Here is a 21643-nt window from a genome sequence, read left to right on the forward strand (position 1 = left end):
AAGTTGTGACACAAACCAGAGACATTCCTTTTGTGGACGCCTCAGCTTTACTTCCTATTTCACAATATCTATTATACATTTTCATCCTTATGTACACTTTCAGTTCCTCACACCAAAAAAACTGTATTTATACATGTGTCCTACTTACTTAAGGGTATGTTCTCCTTTACCTAGAAATGTCTCGTTTGTCCTTCTTTATGGCTGAGTAGCACTCCATTGTATAAAAGAACTGTATCTTTTTTTTTCTTTTTTTGCGGTACCGGGGATCGAACTCACGACCTTGCGCTTACCAGGCAGGCACTTATGCCACTGAGCTAGATCCCCAGCCCCTGTATCTTCTTTATTCATTCATCAGTTGGTGGACATTTGTGCAGTCCTCCTCTTTGAACACCTACATTGAGAAGGACCTCAGGAGTATGGAGATAGACTCACTTTGGGTTCAGGAGAGGAACTGAGAGCTTCTCAGGCTAAGCACGTGTGCTACTACTGAGCTACACCCCCAGCCTAAGTCTTAAGGGCAGCGGGTAGGAGAGACTTTTTGCAGAAAAACCCACTTCCCTCTGGGCCTTGGCTACTTTAAATGACTTATCAAGGGGCGGGGTTCATAGTAACAAAGAAAAGAGCCAGAGGAAGAACACTGAAACAATGTCAAAAAGATGACACAGGACACAGCATTTCAAAATGTGGGTATTGTTTACTTGAAGCAACAGTCCAGGGTTGTGAATACAACACACATTTTAAGGATGAGACTTTCGTTTCATGGTCAAGCACCAGCATCATGCACACAGCGTCAAGTTACTGAGTGAGAACAGCGTCCCTGTGGGGTCTGCTCCTGCACAGAGACCCGCCTCCGTGCGGCCGCCCTTGCTCGCTTCGCATGCGCATGCTTCACGGCAGGCGGCGACTGTGACATCCGACGCCTCTCGCCGCACCAAGGGAGCAGGCTCTGCTCATCAGCCAGCCGAGCGCGGAAGGTGAAAAAGGCAGCTGCTTTGCTCTGCGAGGAGCGAGGCTCCGCCCCTTTCCGGCTGCGCGGCACAGGAGGAGCACTTAGCAAAGGGCGCGGGGAGGGGAGGGCAGGGCCACAGCGAGCGGCGCTGCAGACAGCCTGGCGCTCGGGCCGATCACTCACGGGAAAACCTCGGTACAAAAGAGCCTCTAAACATCGGAACCAATCATTTGTTCTTAAAAACACGGTACTAAGTGTCACAAAGCCTTCCCTCCAATCTAATACTAGAAAAACACTCATGCCATGGCCCACAGACCCAGGAGTCAGAGAGAGAGAGCGAAACCTGTTTCTTCAAAAAGAAAAGGAAAAAGGGGAGGAAAAAAAGACAGCAGTACATAAAGTGCTTCTTTTTTAATGAAACAAATCCAAAAGATGTACAGTCAGGCTCAAGTTGTGCAGTTCACAAGCATGGAGAAAAACGAACAAACAAAACGACAGAGTTCAGGACAGGGAGTTAACCCAAGACCAGGCTGGACTTGCCGCCAGGGGGGTTTCTCCGGGACGGCGCGGGCGCCGGGGCCACGGGGCTGGGCACGGGCGCGGCGGGCACAGGCTTCTCTTCGCTGGACCCCAGGCTGGCTTGCAAGTCTGTGTCCACATTTTCTAGAAAGTAAAGAGCAAAAAAAAGGGAAGCTAATAAGCACTTCAGTTAAGACTAAGACGCTAGGGTCTAGGGATTTGGCCCAGGGGCAAAGCGCCTGCCTGGCAAGCGGAAGGTCATGAGTTTGATTCCTGGTACGAGAAGAAAAACAAAAAAAAAGACTACGAGGCTGTTTTTTTCTTTTTTTGCTTGAGGATGGCTACAAACATACCTAAAAACATAAAGAACAAATTAATAACCACTAATCATGTTTCAGCAACTCAGATTTGAACACTATTGATGCTTGGTATATTTGTTCTATGCTTGTTCCTTTAAAATTACACAAATAGCCAGGCATGGTAGTGCATGCCTATAATCCCAGCACTAGGGAGGCTGAGGCAGGAGGATCGCCATGAGTTCAAGGCCAGCCTAAGCCACATAGTGAGTTCAAAACCAGCCTGAACTACATAGCAAGACCCTGTCTCAATAAAAGTAACAAATTAAAATGAAAAATAAATAAAATTACACAAATATATGAAGACATAAAGATTTTAAATTAAAGCCAGGCATCCCTATAATCCCAGCACACAGGAGGCTGAGGCAAGAAGATTAGGCTACATCATGAATTCAAGACCAGCCTGCAGCCGGGTGTGGTGGCACAAGCCTGTAATCCCAGCACTCGGGAGGCAGACTTTTCAACTTCACAACATGAGAAAGTGGAACACATTCAGTAGGAACTTGATTTTTTAAAAAAAATTTGTTTGTGATACTGGGGATTGAACCCTGGGTCTCTTACACATACAAGGCAAGCCCTCCTATCACTGAAATACATCACTAGCCCCCCTCCTTTAGGCAGGGCAGGACTGAGGATTGAGCATTGAGCCCTTTAGCTCTGCACCACATGCCCAGCCCTTTTTATTTTTGAGACAAAGTGTTGCCAAATTGCACAGGCTGGGCTTGCCTTGCAATCCTCCTGCCTCAGCCTCCCAGGGTGCTAGTTATAGGCATGCATCCCCTCTCTTGGCTATTATAGTATTTATTTTTTAGAGACAATGTTTTGCTAAGTCATCAAGTTGCCTGGGCTGGCCTCTAACTTAATATCCTCATGCCTCAGCCTCTCACATTGTTGAGGTGACAGGTATACCCCTCCATATCCAACCTGTACTTCAAACTTTGAATTCTACTCCTTTCCCAGCCTAGCACTAGGCTATATCACAGCCTTTTTTTTTTTTCCTGGTACCAGGAATCGAACTCACGACCTTGTGCTTGCCAGGCAGGCGCTGTGCCGCTGAGCTAAATCCCCAGCCCTATACCACAGTCTTGATGCTGAGCCACAGTCTCCCCATCTGTCATTCCATCATGGGGATAAGTGGCTGACTCTGCGGCATACACTCACTAAATTACCATGTTCAGTCAGGGGTATTAAATGCATTTTAAACATTTATAGCCGGGCGTGGTGGTGCACGCCTGTAATCCCAGCACTCAGGAACTGAGGCAGGAGGATCACTGTGAGTTCAAGGCCAGCCAGTGTCTCAGAAGGCCAAAAAGAATTTTAAAATTTTACAAAAATAAAATAAAACAAATTAAGTGCAGTGTGCACATATGTTATCCCAGCTACTTGGGAGGCTGAAATAAGGAGGATCACAAGTCAAGCCAAGCCTGGCTGGGCGTGGTAGCCCCACACCTGTAATCCCCGCACTCAGCTGGCTGAGGCAGGAGGATCACTGCGACTTGGAGGCCACCTTGGCCTACACAATGAATCTGAGATGAGCCTGGACTACATAGTGAGATCCTGTTTAAAAAACAAAAACCAGTAAATAAACATATATACAAAAAAGAAAATGTTAAAGAGCTGGGGATATAGCTCAGGTTGAAGGCCTGGGTTCAGTTCCTCAGACCACAAAACAATCAAGGCCAGTCTCTGTAAATTAGGGAGGTCTTGTCTCAAAAAAAAAAGCTGTAGCCATAATGGATGTAGCTCAGGGTACAGTGTGGGCCTACCATGCTCAAGGCCCCAGACCCAACCTGAAGCAGACAGAAGAGAGAGTGGGGGGAGACCGAATTTATGCTGCAAATCTGCATTTATTGAAATACAGTTTCTTGGGGCTGGGGATATAGCTCAGTGGCAAGAGGCTGAGACAGGAGGATCACCATGAGTTTGCGGCCAGCCTGGGCTACATAGGGAGACACTATCTCAAACAAATAAACAAAAAATAAAACAAAACAAAAAACCTCCTATAGGTTCATGTTAGACACCAATGACAGTTCTAATTTTCGGGGGGGCGGGGGGAAGGTAGTTTATTTAAGTCCTTCAAAGACTATACATTAAAAGTCCACCTTCCTCTAGCATGTCCAAAGCCTTGGGTTCAATTCCCAACATTGCCTCCCCACCAAAGTTCACCTTCCTAAAATTACCTTTTCCAAGTCTTGACTTAACCAACTAAAACTATAAAATCTGAAGAAGGGGCCAGGGATATAGTTCAGTGGCACAGGCGCCTGCCTGGCAAACGCAAGGCCCTGAATTCGATTCCCAGTATCCGGGAAAAAAAAAAAATCTGACGAGAAAGAAATCTTTAAGTTTAAAAAATATACTCTTAGGGCCGGGGATATAGCTCAGTGGCACAAGCGCCTGCCTGGCAAGCGCAAGGTCCTGAGTTCGAGTCCCGGTACCAAAAAATAAAAAATATACTCTTAGAAGAAACACACAAGAAAATTTCTGAACTATGCTACTACTGGTGCCTTTTTTATTTTGTAGGAGAGGGTCTTGGCGCTAGGGGTAGAAGGCAGGATTTCCCCCACATTCAGCACTAGTCTACCACTGAGCTACATCCCAGCCCAGCTACTGTGGCTTTCAACATTTCATCTTAGGAACCGTGAAACTTTCTATACAACATATACAATATTCTATTCTATTCAACAAATAAAGCTGTCCAAGTTAACAGCTCTCACAGTTATAAACTAAAATTTAGAAAAGGCTGTTATCAAGCTGGGCGTGGTGGGGCGCACCTGTAATCCCCAGCACTCAGGAGGCTGAGGCTAGAGGATCGTTGAGAGTTGAGACCAGCCTGGGCTACAAAGTGAGCTCAAGACCAGCCTGAACTGCATAGTATGACCCTGTCTCAAACAAATAAAGACTGTTCGTCAATTTCCTAAGCCTATACTCCATTAATTCTATCAGAAACAGGATCTGGAGAGCACTCGCCTAGCATGTGTGAGGCCCTGGGTTCAATCCCCAGCATCAGAGGGGCCAGGGAGGAAAAAGAAAAGGAAAAAACAAAACAAGGTATGATGGCCCGTGCCCGTAATCCCAGCACTCTGGAAGGCTTAGGCAGATGGATTTGAAGTTCAAGCCCATCCTGGGGAATTTAGCAAGTAGCAAGTCCCTATCTCAAGAAGACAAAAAAAAAAAAAAGAAAAGAAAACAAGGTTGGGGCTAGAGCTCAGTATAAAGGCCTGGGGGCAATCCCCAGTACTGCAAAAAAGGCAAAGGGGGTGGGGGAGCAGAGAAACAGTATTAAAACATCACTATTAGCACACAAGTCCTACATTAAATTTCCCTTAAATAACCCAGGAAAACTTAGTTCATTTACTGGAAATGCAAAAGAAAAGCAAAATAATATGTATTAGAAAAAACTCCAAGATAAGAATACAAATGGTGAATTTAGCCTGAATAATTTATTTCAAATTGTTTCATTTCTGCGGCTAGACATGGCCTCACTTTATAAGTACACAAGATCTAACTCAATTCCCCATTGTCTGACTGGATCAAGCAGTTAATGATTGTTGTGAAGAACACAAAATTACCCACAGCTCCACCACTGTGGTTAATCTTCATAAAACCCTCCTCAGATGAACCAGCTCCTTCCTTCTGATTGTGTAACTGTCTTACATCACTAGCAACACTGTTTTGTTTTTCACAATAGAAAACAACATACCAAAAGGATAAGGAAATAAAAGCACCTATGGGTACCCAAGGGGCAGCATCAGGCCTTCATTTCAATGTTTGTTAGGTCAGCACTGCTCTGGCCAAAGAGGAGGGACCATCTGTCACCACTCTGTGATGAAGGACATACAGGACCCGAGAGCAAGGGTCTCGATACTTTTATAGCAATGTGACATGCAATGCCTGAGTCTATTCGGTCCAATTTTTATTATTATTATTATTATTATTATTATTTTTGTCTTTTTGAGACAGGGTCTCACTATGCAGTCAGGCTGGCCTTGAGCTCACTTTGTAGCCCAGGCTGGTCTCAAACTCACAACGATCCTCCTGCCTCAGCCTCCCAAGGGCTGGGATTACAAGCATGCACCAGCACAGCTGGCTACCAGGGGACTTTTTTATATACCCTTGGCTGGACTCTTTGGGTTCTTTTTTTCCTTTTTTTCTTTTAATCTTTTTGAGATAGGGTCTCCCTCTGCAGTTCAGGCTGGCCTTGAGCTCACTTTGTAGCTCAGGCTGGTCTCGAACTTGCAATGATCCTCCTGCCTCAGCCTCCCACGTGCTGGGATTACAGGTGTGCGCCACCACGCCCGGCTTCTTTTTCTTTCTTTCTTTCTTCCTTTCTTTCTTTCTTTCTTTCCTTCTTTCTTCTTTAGAACATCAATAAGATAACTGAACAAAGACACCTGTGTCTGAATAGAAAAAATTATTCATTGTAAGCATCAGAGAATCACAAGGGGATAAAAATGTAGCACACTGCCTGAAGCCCAGGAAACAGTTCTGCCTAAACTTCCCACACTCTGGGCTACACCCCCAGCCGCTCCCTTTCTGAGATTTCCTGAGATCACATCCCAGAGTCCACTGTGTAGACATTCCCAGGTTTAATTATTCAAAAGGCCAAGGCAATGTCCTTTATTTGCAAATAAAACCTGGCTTAAAGTGATCACAGTGTCTTCTTTGTGCAACAAGAATTATAGGCCTGCACCACCCCACCTGGCTTAGATAACCGTTTCTTTTTTAAAAGAGAGAGAGGAAGTCACCCACAATCCCAGCACTTGGGAGGATGATTTCAAGGCCAACCTGGACTACACACAGAGACCTTGTTTCAAGAAAAAAAAAAAAAAAAAAAGTAAAATAACAATAAAAGGAAGAACATGCATACCATTCAATGTGCTATTTCCCTAAAGAAATCTATAACAAACCAAGAAAGAGAGGCTGGGACAGGGAAGAAAGTTCTGAATGACAAGGATTAAAGACTTACTGTTTGCAGCCTCCTGACTTCTCCAGGCTGCATATATCTTTTCTCTTTTTTTTGGTACCAGGAATCGAACTCAGGACATTGTGCTTTCCAGGCAGGCGCTGTACCACTGAGCTAAATTCCCTGCCCCTCCAAATATTTTTCTTATTTTTGTTTTTTTTTGGTGGTGCTAGGGGTTGAACCCAAGGCCTTGCATATGCTAGACAGGTGCTCTACCACTGATTACTACTTCCCTAGCCCTCCCTCAATTTTTGATTATATCTACTGGCCCAAATCAGATTAGCTGGTTCTGGGCCTGGGACTAGAGTTGTTATCTAGCATGCACAAGAGCCTGGCTTTGATCTTAGCCCCACCAAAAAAAATTTTAAAAGTTAACTCTGCTAAATATGTCTAGCAGTAGAAGTATTCAGAAGGTTAAAAGCAGTAGACTAAAAAGCCCAGATTTTGCCAGGCATGATGGCACACTCCTGTATAATCCCAGCACGGGGGAGGCTGAGGCAGGAGGATCTCCCTGAGTTAGTGGCTGGCCTGAGCTACACAAATGGAGTTTAAAAAAAACACACACACAAAAAGCCCCTAGATGTTACTTCCAGAACAGTCTTTCCAAACAGTCAGGTGACACAAACAGCCAGGTGTGGCAGCAAAAACCTACAATCCCAGCACTCCAAGACTGAGAAAGGAGGGTCACCAAGAGTTCAAGGCTAGCATGGACTACATAGTGAGTTCAAGGCCAGCCTGAACTAGATAGTGAGACGCTGTCCCCACCCCCACCAAAAAAAAGCCACAAACAGATCTCACACACTAACTCCATCTTCAGTCAGCTGAGAAAGTGATCAGGAAAGAGACCCATTTGCTGCCATAAAACATAATGGGTAATAGCCACCTTCTGGCTGCAGGCACCAGACCTGACTGATTGCTACCGCCAGGCGCTCGGAAGCACTGGTTGGCCCTCAATAGCAGCTCTGCGGTACTTGTTAAAAGAAGGGCCAATAAATACTTCAAAGATTTAAAATAATAAAGTAAATTATTAGAGCATATTTCTACCTCTAACTGGTGATGTGCAGGGCTAACTGGAAATTTATCTGCCCCCGAAATCATCACTTACAGAATCACTGGCAGGGAAACCAATGCATTTATTGCTCGCTAAGCACCTCAGTATTAAGTCCAGTGAAGCTGGGAAACTGAATGCTGTGAGCTGGGCCTGAAATGCCGGAGCCTCTTATTAAACAGCTCTCAGTAAATGTCACAAATATGGACCTGATTAATGTATGTCTGCTGTCAAAAGATCCCCCAGGTTTCTCTTTCTAGTACATTTCTAGCATTTACCTCATTGCTGGTAGATTAAAAACGTAGCCCTGCTTACTTTCTAGTTTTGTTTTTCTTTTCTTTCTACCCACAGTACGCTGGCACTGGGGCACAGCCAGGGCTCTTTCCTCAAGACATGATTTGAATCAAAATTCAGATCTGCTCTAAAGCATTTACAGAACCAGCAATTCAGTCTTCAGAAATACTCACCATGAATGTCACCTTCTCCCTGGAAAAGAAAACAAATATATAAAAATTTATTTCCTATTTTAATTTCCGATACACAAAACAGTCAGAGTTGACTGGCTGATATCTACATGGGATCAAATGTGAAATTCCGCTCTGACACAATCAAGTAAGGGGCAGGTGGCAACCTTTATTCAACTTAGGACCCTGCTATACAACAATTCTGCACAACAAATTGCCCCAACTATGACGAATGTGATCATTATGTATGTATATCTAACATGTACCAATAGGGCTGGGGATATAGCTCAGCGGCACAAGCGCCTGCCTGGCAAGCGCGAGGTCCTGAATTTGATTCCCAGTACCAAAATAAATAAATAAATAAAATAAAATAAAATGTACCAATAAAATCGGATTGAAAAAATTAAAAAATTGCCCCAGTCCCAGTGACACCTAAAACACACACACACATACACATTTACTCTGATGACCTAAACCCAATTGGCATTTCAGAGGCTCTTTTTTTTTTTTTTTTTTTTTTTTATTGGTTTTTCTCCGGTACCGGGAACCGAACTCACGACCTTACGCTTGCCAGGCAGGCGCTTTTGCCGCTGAGCTAAATCCCCAGCCCCTCAGAGGCTCTTTTATCAGAACAGGAAACTAAAAATCTATCATCTGCTTTCTCTTTCTTTTTTTCTTTTGTCTTTTTGAGACAGGGTCTTGCTATGCAGTTCAGGCTGGCCTTAAACTCCCAATGATCCTCCTGCCTCAGCCTACCGAGTGCTGGGATTACAGGGGTGCGCCACCCTGCCCAGCTACTTTCTCTTTTCTCTTCCCTTGCTGCTGAACGCCCCTGTGAGCTCCAAATCTCCTCTAGCAGCTGTCCCCTCAGTAGGCAGCTGCTGCTCCTCTCTCTGTGTTGTAAGGTCCCTAGTCCGGAGGACCTCCTCCTAGGCAAGGTCTTTACAGCCGTACACCATGAGGCTTAGCAGCAGTAGTCCTCTGCAGATATTCCTAAGAATAATGCTAGTAGCTGGGCACAGTTCTGCGGGTCTAGAACCCCAGAACTTTGGCAACTACAGCAAGAGAATGAGAAGTTAGAGCCTAGCTTGGCCAACTTATTGAGACCCTATCTCATAATTAAAAAATTAAAAATGAGCTGGGCCATGGGGCTCAATAGGAAGGCCTGGCTTCAATCCCCAGTACCACTACTGGTACAGGCTCCTAGAGTTCAACTCAACAAACACTGGCAGGCTGTTGGAACAGTCCTTGAACTCAGAATGGCACTCTAATGTGATAAAGAGGAAGTTAGTGTGACCCAGAAGTCCCCAAAATCACTACTGAAGGACTTGAGATCAATCACAGTGGCAAAGCCGGGTGTGGTGGCGCATACCTGTAATCCTAGCACTCAGGAGGCTGAGGCAGGAGGATCATTGCGAGTTCGAGACCAGCCTGAGCTACAAAGTGAGCTCAAGGCCAGCCTGAACTGCACAACAAGACCCTGTCTCAAAGAGACAGAAAAAACAATTCCTAATGGCAAGAGACATCTGAGTGGGTCAGGACACAGAGCAACTCACTTGTCTGACTTTACTCTGTGTACAATGCTTCCGTCATCAGGACAACCCAGTCCCTTTCCTAATTGCTGTTATGTGAGATTCCTGGGGCAGAGCTAAAACTCTCAGGAAACAAGAGGAAGTTGAATTTCTGAACCCTCAGTCTGTCTGTCTTTCCTCCTGACCTTCAAGTCGAAGAAGTCTCCAGTGCTTCCTTCCGAGGAGTTCCTTCTCTGGGGTCCAGATGACTCCAAGTCTTCCCTGCCCCCACTAGACTTGGCACCTAGAAACCAAACATACTTCTTGAGGAATAAAATAGAAGACCTAAAGCAAAACACCTTAGTCACATATCACAGATGGAGGAAACTATCTCAGCTGACATCTTAAAACTTCTACAAGAGGGATTAAATACCCTGCTCTTACTTCAGTCCCTATTCATACCATAGAATCTCAGTATTTTCCATTTCTTTCTTATCCTGCTAAGCTTGAATGATTGTTCATTACCTTCAAGCTACATTTTGATTAGTAAAAACCAGCTGTAAACTGGGTACAGTGACACATGCCTATAATTCTAGTTATTTAGAAAGATAAAGCAGGATTGTGAGTTCAAGGCCAGCCTGGGTAGTTTAGCGAGACTTTGTTTCACAATCAAAAGGGAGTGAGGGAGGGTGCCAGGGATATAGCTCAGCAGCAGAGCACTGGCCTGGCAAGCGTGAGGTCCTGAGTTTGATTCCCAGTACCCAAAAAAAGGGGGGATGGGGAGGTAGCTCATGGTAAAGTACCCATATTTTAATCCCCAATAGCAAAAACAAACAAAAAACCCATATCCTGGCATGCTGGCTGGCACACACCTGTATTCCCAGCACTCTGGAGGCTGAGGCAAGAGGATCTTGAGTTCAAGGCAAGCTTGAATTATGTACTGCGACCCTGTATCAAAAACCCAAACCAGGAGGCCAGGGATATAGCTCAACAGCACAAGCACCTGCCTGGCAAGCACAAAGTCCTGATTCGATTCCCAGTACAAAAAAAAAAAAAACACAAACCAAGACCAGGCATGGTGGTGCACACCTGTAATCTCAGCACTGAAGAGGCTGAGGCAGGAGGCTCATTGAGAGTTCAAGACCAGCCTGGGCTACAAAGTGAACTCAAGGCCAGCCTGAACTGCACAGTGAGACCCTGTCTCAAAAAGACAAAAAAACAAACAAAAAAACACCTCAAACCAAGGGCCAGGGATATGGCTCAGTGGCACAGTGCCTGCCTGGCAAGCAGAAGGTCCTGAGTTCGATTCCCTGTACCTCCCCACAAAAAGCAACTGTAAAAACCAAACCAAACAAGACTCAAGCTGAGGCCATGCCTTGGAACAGTGCTCACAGATAAAAGCAGAGCAGTACCTGCTGACTTGGCCCAAGAAGGGGGATTTTCTTCAGGTGTCCCGAAGATGCTGGAAGCCATTTTGTTCTTCCTCACAGGCTGCTCTGTGGGTTCATCAAAGCCTAATGAAAAATTGGATCCACCACCTGGAGGCCGCAAAACCCTAGAGACAATGGCAAATCAATAATTTCAACCTCTACCAAAATATATTTTCCAGCACCTTTTATTTCATTCCCTCATCCACTATTCATTCCCACCCTCGGTCCCAAAAACAGCTGCTAACGTGAAAAAGGAATTGACTCACACTGGTACAAATTCAATTCTGGAGGTTAAGATACCAAACACTGCCGTGTCATTATTTGTAGTACCATATAAGTTGGTGTGTCCTTTTAAGAAACAGTAAAAGATTTATGCCAGGCATGGTGGCGCATAACTGCAATCCCAGCACTCAGGATGCTGAGGCAAGAGGACTGCCATGAGCTCTGGCCAGCCTGGGCTAGACCCTGTCTAGCAAGACCCTGTCTCAAAAAAACTAAAAACAAAACCAAAAAAAAAAAAAAAAAAACAGTAAAAGGTTTAACGGACACTGGCCTACGGGCTTAGCTGAATATATCCACAAAGACATTGGGAAGTCCCACAATGAATCTGGTTACATGTACTGCAAAGATGAACTAATTGCCTGATGTGGTGGCATACGCCTGTAATCCCAGCACTCAGTAGGCAGAGGCAGGAGGATTGCCCTAAATTTAAGGCCAGCCTGGGCTACATAAGCAAGTTCAAGGATAGCCTGCACTGCATAGCAATACTCTGTCTCAAAAATAAATAAATAATAAATCGATCTCCAGCATCATAAAAACAAACAAAAATGGACTAATAAAAATTTTCAAATATTTGTTTCAAGTTTAGAATAAACACATCTTGTTTTTTTATTTTGGGGGAGTTTTAAAACATTTTTGGAGATAAGGTCTCCCTACGTAGTCCAAGCTAGTCTTGAACTCACTATGTAGCCCAGGCTCACCTCAAACTCGGGGCGATCCTCCTGCCTCACCCTCTTGAGTGCTGGGATTACAGGCATGTGCCACCACACCTGGCTATATCTTATTTCTTCATTTGAAAACCATTTCCACTTTTATTTTCAATTAAAAGAGTTAAGGGCAGCCAGGCATGGTGGCACACACCTGTAATCCCAGCACTCAAGAAGCTAAGGCAGGGAGGATCCCTGTGTGTTCGATGCTAGCTTGGGTTACATAGTGAGTTCAAGGCCAGCCTGAACTACACTACATGATAAGACCCTGTCTCAAAAAAAGGGGGTGATGTTGTTTTTTTTCCTACTCAGACTAGCAAATAAGTGCTGTTTTTGGTTAGTTGTTTGTTTGTTTAGTCTTTTTGAGACAGAGTCTCACTATGCAGTTCAGGCTGACCTTGAACTCACTTTGTAGCCCAGGTTGGCCTCAAACTCACAACAATCTTCCTGTCTCAACCTCCTGAATGCTGGTATTACAGGAGTGCACCACCATGCCCGGCAGTTGGTTGGTTTTCTTTCTTTTTTTTTTTTTCTTTTTTTGGACCAGGAATCTAATTTACGACCTCAGACTTGCCAGGCAGGTGCTCTACCACTGAGCTATATCTCTGGCTCGCTTGGTTTGCAAGACAGGGCTTTGTTATGTAGTCCAAGCTAGCCTTAAACTATGTACCCAGGATGGCCTTCAACTCATGATTCTCTTGCCTCAGCCTCTCAAGTGCTGGGATTACAGGCATGTGCCATTGTGCCCAGCTTATAAATCAATTTTTAAAAAGAGGGTATTGTTTGTTTATCAGATTGTAAAAGATTTTTTTTGTTTGTTTTGGGGTTTTTTCTGGTACCAGGAATCGAACTCATTACCTTGCGCTTGCCAGGCAGGCGCTGTGCTGCTGAGCTAAATCCCTAACCCCTGTAAAAGATTTTTTAAAAAGCCATCTCGGGCCAGGTATTTAGCTCAGAGGCACAGTGCCTGCATGGCAAGCATGAGCTCCTCAGTTTGATTCTCGGTACCCAAAAGATAATAATAAAATAAAATAAATGAAAAGTTGTCCCAGCACTATGAGAGTATAAATTTATGCAGACTTTCTAAAGACATGTAACTGGGAGGGCAAAATGGAACTTTGAAAGTTAATTTTTTTCCTTTAGAAATAAGGGGCTTCTCCAAACTTCCTCAGACCTCTGGCATAAACTAGCCTTCCCACCTCTGCTCAACCCAGATAAACAGAATACACAGACACCACTGGCAGGAGGTCAAAGTCTGGTTTTACTTCCTTACAAAAGGCAGGGAGAGTTCTGGTCCAGGAAGGGAGGAAATAGGCCTGATTTGGTCGTCGGTTAAAAAGTGAATCTGAGGGTATCCACCTAAGTGGCCAGGAGCACATAGTTTGAGAAGTTGCATAACTCCCTATGCCTCAGCTTTCTCCTCTATCAAATGAGAATATTGGTATCTATCTCATAAAAGTCTTATTATAAGGGCATCGTATATAATCTGGAACATGGCAATCACGTACATTAGCTATTATTATAACCAAATAAATGTCACCACAATGCTATCCAGGATTCCTTCTCACTGATGGTATTTCAAGTGAATTTTAATGGCTTTTTGGTGGGGGAGGTGAATACTGGGGATTGAGGGCTGGGGAGAGAGCTCAGCTGCACAGTGTCTGCCTGGCAAGTGCAAGGTCCTGAGTTCGATTCCCTGTACCAAAAAAAAAAAAACATACTGAAGATTGAACCCAGCAAGCACTGGGCCGGCTATATAGGGTACATCCCTAACCCTTTTTATTTCTTCATTTGAAATAAAGTGTCACTATCATGCCCCAGGCTGGCCTTGAACTTAGGATCCTCATGCTTTAGCCTCAGCAGTAGCTGGGATTACAGCATGTACCACCACACAACTCCCCTTGTTGTCTGTTTTTTTTTTTTTTGGTCTGTTTTAGATAGGGTCTCGCTATGTAGTTCAGGCTGGCCTTGAGCTCACTTTGTAGCCAAAGCTGGTCTAGAACTCGCAATGATCCTCCTGCCTCAGCCTCATGAGTGCTGGGAGAGTGCTGGAATTACAGGCGTGTGCCACCACCCCCAGCTCTTCTTGTCTTTTTTAAATGCCATATATTTTGTATTGCTACTACTCTAAATTTCTTTTAAACAGTGTCTGAGTTCCAGAAATTGCTACCAATGTTTCTTTTGATGATACTCCTTTTCCCCACTGCCTATTCTGGATAAATGTGATTACACATTCACCTGTGTCCTTTCTGGATCCCCAGACAGAAACCCTGGCCCCTCAGCTCCTCTGGGTGTATAGCCTGGCACCCTGGCATCAGCTCAAAACACTGCCCCTCACCAGACTCACAGTTTCCATTCCTGCCTTTTGTGGTGGTCCCTGCCCTGTCTCGCCCCCTTCTGTGCCAGGATCCATAGCCCAGCAGCCCAGGGGGTTGGGTGAGCAGACACTGAAAACCATACAAACTCTGCCCTCCAGCAATACGACCTCTTCTCAAATGAATCACAGCGGCTCCAACCACCCTGCCTGCCCACCCATCCCGGCATGCCACTTTCCGCGCTGTGCCCAGGTTTATCTCCACCTGGGAACCTATCTTGGCCTATTTCCACCTGCTCTCCACCCTCCCCTCCTCACTGCCCAGTCCAGCTCCCCCAGCCACTCCCAGAGCAGGAGAGTAACAGCCCAGCCTGCAGGGAGGACAGGGCAGGACACTCCCCTCCCCCAGGAGCTGCCAACACCCCATCAAGGGCCAGATGGTGAAGATTTCTGGCTCAGTGGATTGGGGCTTCCTGCACTCCTGACTGCCACGTGCACACAGAGGCAGCCACAGGTAACACGAAGATGAGTGTGCCCATGCCCGAGACAATTTCACACATCAGCTGGGCAAGGACACTGAATTTTAATTGTATTTTCATGTAACTTTCCTAAGACAGGAAATAGTGCTTTTCTCAATCGTTTATCAGTGTGAAAATCATTCATAGTTCAGGGTCTCTCCAAGCACAGGTGAGATTGAATCCGGCCTAGAGGTCAGAGTGTGCTGAACCCTGCTTGGGGCAGTTCAACCACCTCTTGTCAGGAAGAGCCAGGCTCTAAAAGCTCTAAATAAGTGCTCTGCATTAGCTAGTGCACAGAGCTCGAACCCAGACCCTCAGCACCTGGCAGTCACATTACAAATGCTCAGGCGCTTCAGTGGGATAACTACACAATGCCCTTTTTCTCTTTTAACTACATATCTGTATAGTGGGGCATGGTGGTGCATGCCTGGAAGGCCAGCAGTCTGGGAGGCTGAGGCAGAAGTATCTTGAGTTTGAATCTGCTTAGCACGGGCAATTTTTTTTTTTTTCCTTTTTGAGACAGAGCTTCACTATGCAGTTCAGGAGGCCCAAGCTGGTCTCAAAATCTCAGTGATCCTCTTGCCTCAGCCTCCAGAGTGCTGGGATTACAGGCATGTGCCACCACACCCAGCCAGCATGAGCGATTTAGTAATTGAGGGAAACCCTGTCTCAAAATTAGAAAAAAAAAATTGGGGCCAGGGAAGTAATTCAGCAGCACAGGGGCCTGCCTGGCAAGCACAAAGTCCTGAGTTTGATTTCCGGTACCAAATAAACAAACAAACAAACAAATAAAGAGCTGAGGATAGGGGCTGGGGATTTAGCTCAGCGGTAAAAGCGCCTGCCTGGCAGGCGCAAGGTCGTGAGTTCGGTTCCCGGTACCGGAGAAAAACCAAAAAAAAAAAGACCTGAGGATATTGCTGAGAGAGCAAGCCCTGGGCTTAATCTCTAGCACAGCAAAAAAATAGTTAAATTTCATTATCTACCCCCAAAACTCCATTGCATTCCTTTATAACATGTGAACCATTTAAAGCTCCATTGGTTTTTTTTTTGTAAATCTTGATATTACTCACTTAAATTCACTGTATAAATTAAGATAAATTGTTCAGGCATATATTTTATCAAGATAATTTTAGGTTTAATGAAATTGTTTCAATCTGAGGGAATTAGGTTTTTATCATTTGTACCTTAAATCAACAAAGCACCTGAAATAACAGAACCAAAATCAACTTGCTTCCTTGAGAGGCCCGTCATTTCCTAGAGATTAAAATGTTTGTCTTTACTGACATAATTAAGACCTCATGCACTATTTTGGCAAGAGAGAAAAAGAGAGAGGAGAGGGCAAGGAGGAAAGGAAAAAAGGAAGGAAGGAAAAAAGGAAAGAAGGAAGGAAGGAAGGAAGGAAGGAAGGAAGGAAGGAAGGAAGGAAGGAAGGAAAAAGGACTGAAAGGGACAGACAGACAAACACTGTACCCAAACACCAACTTCAAAGCAAATAAAGCCCTGTCCAGGCCAACTTCTGCAGGCCCGCGCTGCTCCGGCAGCAGCAGGTAGTACCTACTCCGATGACGTCAGTGTTGTAGAGACCATTTGTAATATCGAGGCATCCCCAAACAAAGGACTTGATCACAAGACAGAAACTACTTCAATCTCGTTCTTTACTATTCTTTCTGAACCACACGCAGTAATGAAATCAGGATTACTTATTGAAGACTCAACAAAAACATGTCCACGTCTTGTAGAAAAAAAATTTTTAATTTACTCCTTTTTTCTTTCTTTAAAATCTCAGTTTCTATACACGATCTTTGGAGATCACTCCCTACCACACTGAATTTATAATGAGGTGAGAGCCGGGAGAATGTTACTGAAGAAAGGAAGTTTAGGTGAACTGGGGACGATTACAGAAGAAGGGAAGCTGAGAAGCAAATGACAATGCCACAGCACTAAGATCACAATCCTGGAGGAAAACTAATGGCAAGTGTGAAGGAAAACATTCATCTCTCAGAACCAAAAATTATTTGTCTCACATCTCTACACATGAAAAAACAAGCAAGGTTTGCTTGGCCTGGTTCTGAAGTCTTTACAAAGCTCTAAATTCAGCAACATCAAAGGCTAAAACCCCAGTCCACGCTCGCATCCCACTGAAGTCTGACCAGCAGAAAGTTGACACAAAATGGAGCACCATGGCTCAGTTCATCCCCGTGTCCTCTAAAAACAGCATCTTGTAGAAAGGATGACAAGAGAAGAGGGATGACTAGTATTTTCTTAGGCTCCATACAGTTTCCCCACCCTCCCAGGCAGCTTAGTGTTTTCAATCTTAGTCATTCTTTTCTACATCGCAAAGTGAAAGGAGCTAGGTGAAAGGTAATGGCACCAGTACTTCCTCCTAGGCCTCCTTTGCTGAGCTGTGTTTTTGTTCTTAAGTTCTCTAACCCCTGCGAGGCTGATATTGGTGCTTCGTGTCTGCATTCTTAGCCCCACAAAATGGCTCCCTTTGTGCCACTTGGCCAGGACCCCAAGGCTGGTCACACACAACCGCAAGTCGTGATGAACAGGGCATAGATGCCCGCAAGAAGTGGCACCTAAGCTTTCTCCAAGCCTTGAGGAAGATCCCAGAGATGCCTACAACGCACCTCACAGAACAGTGTACAATTAGCTGAGACAATGTGGACAGCTTTCACAGGAGCCAGGCCCTTCCACCAAGTTAATCAAGGGCTTGGAAACGGGTCCCAGTCCAAATAACCTGCCCTGTGCCCCCTCCCCAAAATGCAGTGTGACGGGTGGCAAGAAAGGCCCTCGCTTCCCAGGTGGAGACACTACTGGGGAGACAATGGATGTCTCCGGCCCCGCCCAAGAACTGGAAACCTCCTCCTGGAAGGCACCCAGGGCCAGGAATGAACTCATTTGGCAAACGTCAAAGGGGGATGCAAATAAGGGGGGGGTGCACAGACAGAGGTCTGGAGGTTTAGGCTCAGAAAACCCATTCCGGCGGGCTCGGTCCCCCTCGCGCTCAGAGGTGGGCACGGGGAGGGGGAGGAGACGGGGTCTGTTTCTCCTTTGTTAGAAGAGGGAGGCCCTTCGAGGAGCGGAGGGACGGTCTGCGTCCCGGCCGGGAGTGAGGGGTCGCGATGACCAGCCCCGCCCAGGCACAGATGCACCTGCCGGGCGGCCCAGGGGCAGAACGGGGACGAGGGAGGGTCAAAGTCTGACTGACCCGGCGGAACCTGTCGCGGGATCTGATCGCTGCGCCCAAACCTGGGGCCGGTACGTGCCCCGGGCCAGAGGTAGGAGCGCGCGGCGCGGGGGTGGGACAATGGACCTGACCGCGACGCCCTGGCGGATCCGCGGGGACCTGGGGGGCCTCGAGCACCAGCCTGAGGGCTGGGCCAGCCCCGCCGCGGAAAGCCGGGCGAACCTTCCCCAGGTTCCCATGGACGAGCACCCGCCCCTCTTGAGCGGCGGTCAGCCCCGGCCGCCCCGGCGCCCGCTCCCGCTCCGTGGGAGGAATGAATGGAGAGCGGCGGGATCCGGGCGGGGCCGCGGCGCCCGGCTCGCCAAGGCACAAAGCGGCCCCGCGGCGGAGCCCTGCGGGCATCTGGGCGCGAGCTCGGCGTACCGGGTGCTTTACCACCAACGACCGGCTACCGGCCCGCGGGCGGCCGCCCTCTGACCCCTGGGCCCCCCGCGCCTTGGAAGGCGCCCCGCCGCCTCACCGGGAGCTATTCCTGCTGTTGGGATCGACACCCTTGAACGTGGTGGTGGTGGTCATGGCGCCGAGGAGCGGGGTAGGCTGGCGCAGGAGCACAACGATGAACTGGTCAGACCCGAGGTGTGCAGGGCAGGCTCCAAACGCTGCGAAAACCACCGCTACCGTAACCTCCCCCACCGCCTGCCTGGCCCGCAGCCACTTTTATAGAGCTCACAAGCCCCGCCCTTATCCCCACCAGCATTGGCCGATTCAAATAGACCTTTTGGTTCCTATTGGCTAACCGAAGTGCCAAGCACCGTGTGGCGTCCAGACAAGCTTCGGCGGCTCCCAGCTCGACCTAAACCCGCCCCCTTCCTGGACAGGGACGGTCTCGGGACCTTCTCCCCTCCCCCACCTCCAAAATCTCGGTGATGATTGGACAAGAGGAGACCCTGCCCAGAGATCCGTACAAATCATGCTGTCACTTAAAAAGTTACTTGATGGAGGGAGAAGCGCCTTCTGGGGGAGTTAAAACTTGCAAACCCAGGGCAGATTTCCCATCATTATCATTCACACTTTTACTTTTTCATCTTTTTTTAAACTCAAGGATTTTGCACTGAGGTACATCCCAAGCCCTATATATACATATTAAAAAAAAAAAAAAAAAAAGTCTCCCTAGATCCCTCAGCTCGCCTTTGTAATCCTTGGGCCTCCGCCTACCAGAGTGCCAGGATTACAGGTGTACACCACCGCGCTAACCCTACTTTTAGGGTGGATGGTAAGGGCATTCTCCTTAAGGGATGAAAGCTACTGCTATGAGTTGACATTTTTAAAACTGAAGTTGGACATGTTAACACAGGCCTGTAATCCCAGCACTCGGGAGGCTGAAGCAGAAGAATCACCACAAGCTCCAGGCCAGCCCGAAAATACATTAAGGAGACCCTCTCTCAACATATAAACAAACAAATGGAATACTAGGCTGGGGGTTGTGGTGCACACCTGTAACCCCAGCACTCGGGAGGCTGAGGGGGTAGGATTGCTTCGAGTTTAAGGCCACACTGGGCTACAAAGTGAGTTCAAGGCCAGCCTGAACTGCATAGTGAGACCTTGTCTCAAAAAGACTAAAATAAAATAAAATAAACCAAAACAAATGGAATACCTACTGTGTAACCCATTTAGAAGCGTAACAGTCCCAAAGCACTAGCACTATGAGTCAGCAACAGAAAGCACACTAAGCTTCCTTCTTAAGTGAGTGGAAATTCTTCACATTTTAATGTTACTATTTAGCTGTAATGGGTAGTTCATGAGTTGAACCAAAATTACAGTCGTTCCGATTTGGGAGCCTGTTCTAAAGCTGGTTAATGCCCAGCAACAGGACTGGTCTCTTCCCCTCCTACCATGACTATCCGAGCAGCCCAGGCCTCTGCAGCTGTTAATAACTCTTAAGTCATGACTCTTCCACCTGTCTGAGTAAATCTATCCCTGCGACAAATGCAGACACACTTGAGGTCTCAGGAATGACTGTTTACAAGATTTTAATAGGAAAGTCTCCGTTAAGAAGTTCAGGCAGTTGATGGATAATCCCTTCGCGTTTCATGCATTTTGCCTCTAGGCAGATGTCTTCCCTAGTCTCAGTTATCTCCATAAAAACAGAACTACATTCTTCTTTGCAGGGCCTCCTTCTAGCCTGTTGGAAATTTGTGTTTTCAACAGTCTTGGTTAACTACCCCTGCGCTTTCATGGCAAGCAGAGACAGGTTCCTCTCCTCTACAAAGCATAATCTTGTATTTATGCACTTACCACAAGAGCATGAAGCACTCCAACTGTTTGAGTTATAGTCTTCCTATTCTTGGTTTTTGGAGGAGCGGGGGAGGGGCAGGAATCGAACTCAGGAACTACTGCTTGCCGTGCAGGCACTGCGCCACTGAGCTATATCCCTGGCCCACAGTCTTATTCTTAAACAGTAAGACTAAACTTCCCAAGCCTTAAAAAGAAGTAACACAAACAAACCACAAAAACAAAAAAGCAGAGGCTGGGGATTTAGCTCAGCAGCACAGCAACTGCCCGGCAAGCGCAAGGTCGTGAGCTCCATAACAGGAAACAGGAAAAAAAAAAAAAAAAAAAAGAGCAGACGAACCTTTGAGTACCCCGCCTCACAAATCATGTAATTACTGGGCCAGGAATATAGTTCAGCGGCACAAGTGCCTGCCTGGCAAGCTCAAGGTCCTCAGTTAGATTCCCAATACAAAAAAAAAAAAAAAAAATTCATGTAATTACTAGGTCATAGTAGAGTACGGTCCTTGCTAGCTTGGGCTCTCCTGGGAGAAATCTAGGGGTTTGGGGGAGTTTTCTGTGGTTTTTTTGTTTGTTTGACACTGAGTCTCGCTATGTAGTTCAGGCTGGCCTTGAACTCACTATATAGCCCAAGCTGGGTTTGTTTGTTTTTCCCAAACTCGTTTTGAACTTGCAAAGATTCTCCTCCCTAAACCTCCCAAGTGCTGGGATTACAGGCATGCGCCACCACGCCCAGCCTGAAATCTAGTTTTTTAATCTCAACTGTTACCTATTCTGAGCGCTAGTTTCCCCATTTATAAAAGGTTAAAATGGAATCTGCTCTCTATAGTTTTGTTTTATTCCTGGGTATTAAACCTAGGGCCTTGACACTGAGCTACATCCCCAGCCATTTTTTAAATTCTCATTGTGAGACAGGGTCTTCTTAAATTGATTAGCTGCCCAGGCTGGAGTGAAATTTTCCACTCTTCTGCCTCAGCCTTCCAGAGTTGAGATTAGAGGTTTGGGCCAGCATGCCAAGCTCCATACTGTTTTAAGAATTTAATGAGGTAGGCTGAGTGTGGTAGCTCATGCCTGTAATCCCAGCACTCGGGAGGCTGAAGGAGGAG

General features: G+C 46.3%; 1 protein-coding gene across 2 annotated transcripts; it reads right to left on the reverse strand.

Moving 5' to 3' along the window:
- Positions 1-1345: 1345 nt before the first annotated feature.
- On the reverse strand, positions 1346-19100 carry Hn1 (hematological and neurological expressed 1). Of its 2 annotated transcripts, none has more exons than XM_005412280.2 (5): positions 18769-19100; positions 11223-11365; positions 10017-10114; positions 8303-8321; positions 1346-1612 (listed from the first exon to the last, which is right to left on the reverse strand). In XM_005412280.2, exons 1-5 carry the CDS (start codon positions 18822-18824, stop codon positions 1464-1466), a joined length of 465 nt encoding a protein of 154 aa, XP_005412337.1. In that variant the 5' UTR covers positions 18825-19100; the 3' UTR covers positions 1346-1463. The 2 variants fall into 2 exon arrangements, with proteins under 2 accessions (XP_005412337.1, XP_005412336.2); XM_005412279.2 differs by lacking the exon at positions 18769-19100 and adding an exon at positions 18270-18376.
- Positions 19101-21643: the final 2543 nt, after the last annotated feature.

The sequence above is a fragment of the Chinchilla lanigera genome, unplaced genomic scaffold (assembly GCF_000276665.1).
Source record: "Chinchilla lanigera isolate Chin_1 unplaced genomic scaffold, ChiLan1.0 scaffold00152, whole genome shotgun sequence".
NCBI classification, from domain to species: Eukaryota; Metazoa; Chordata; class Mammalia; order Rodentia; family Chinchillidae; genus Chinchilla; species Chinchilla lanigera.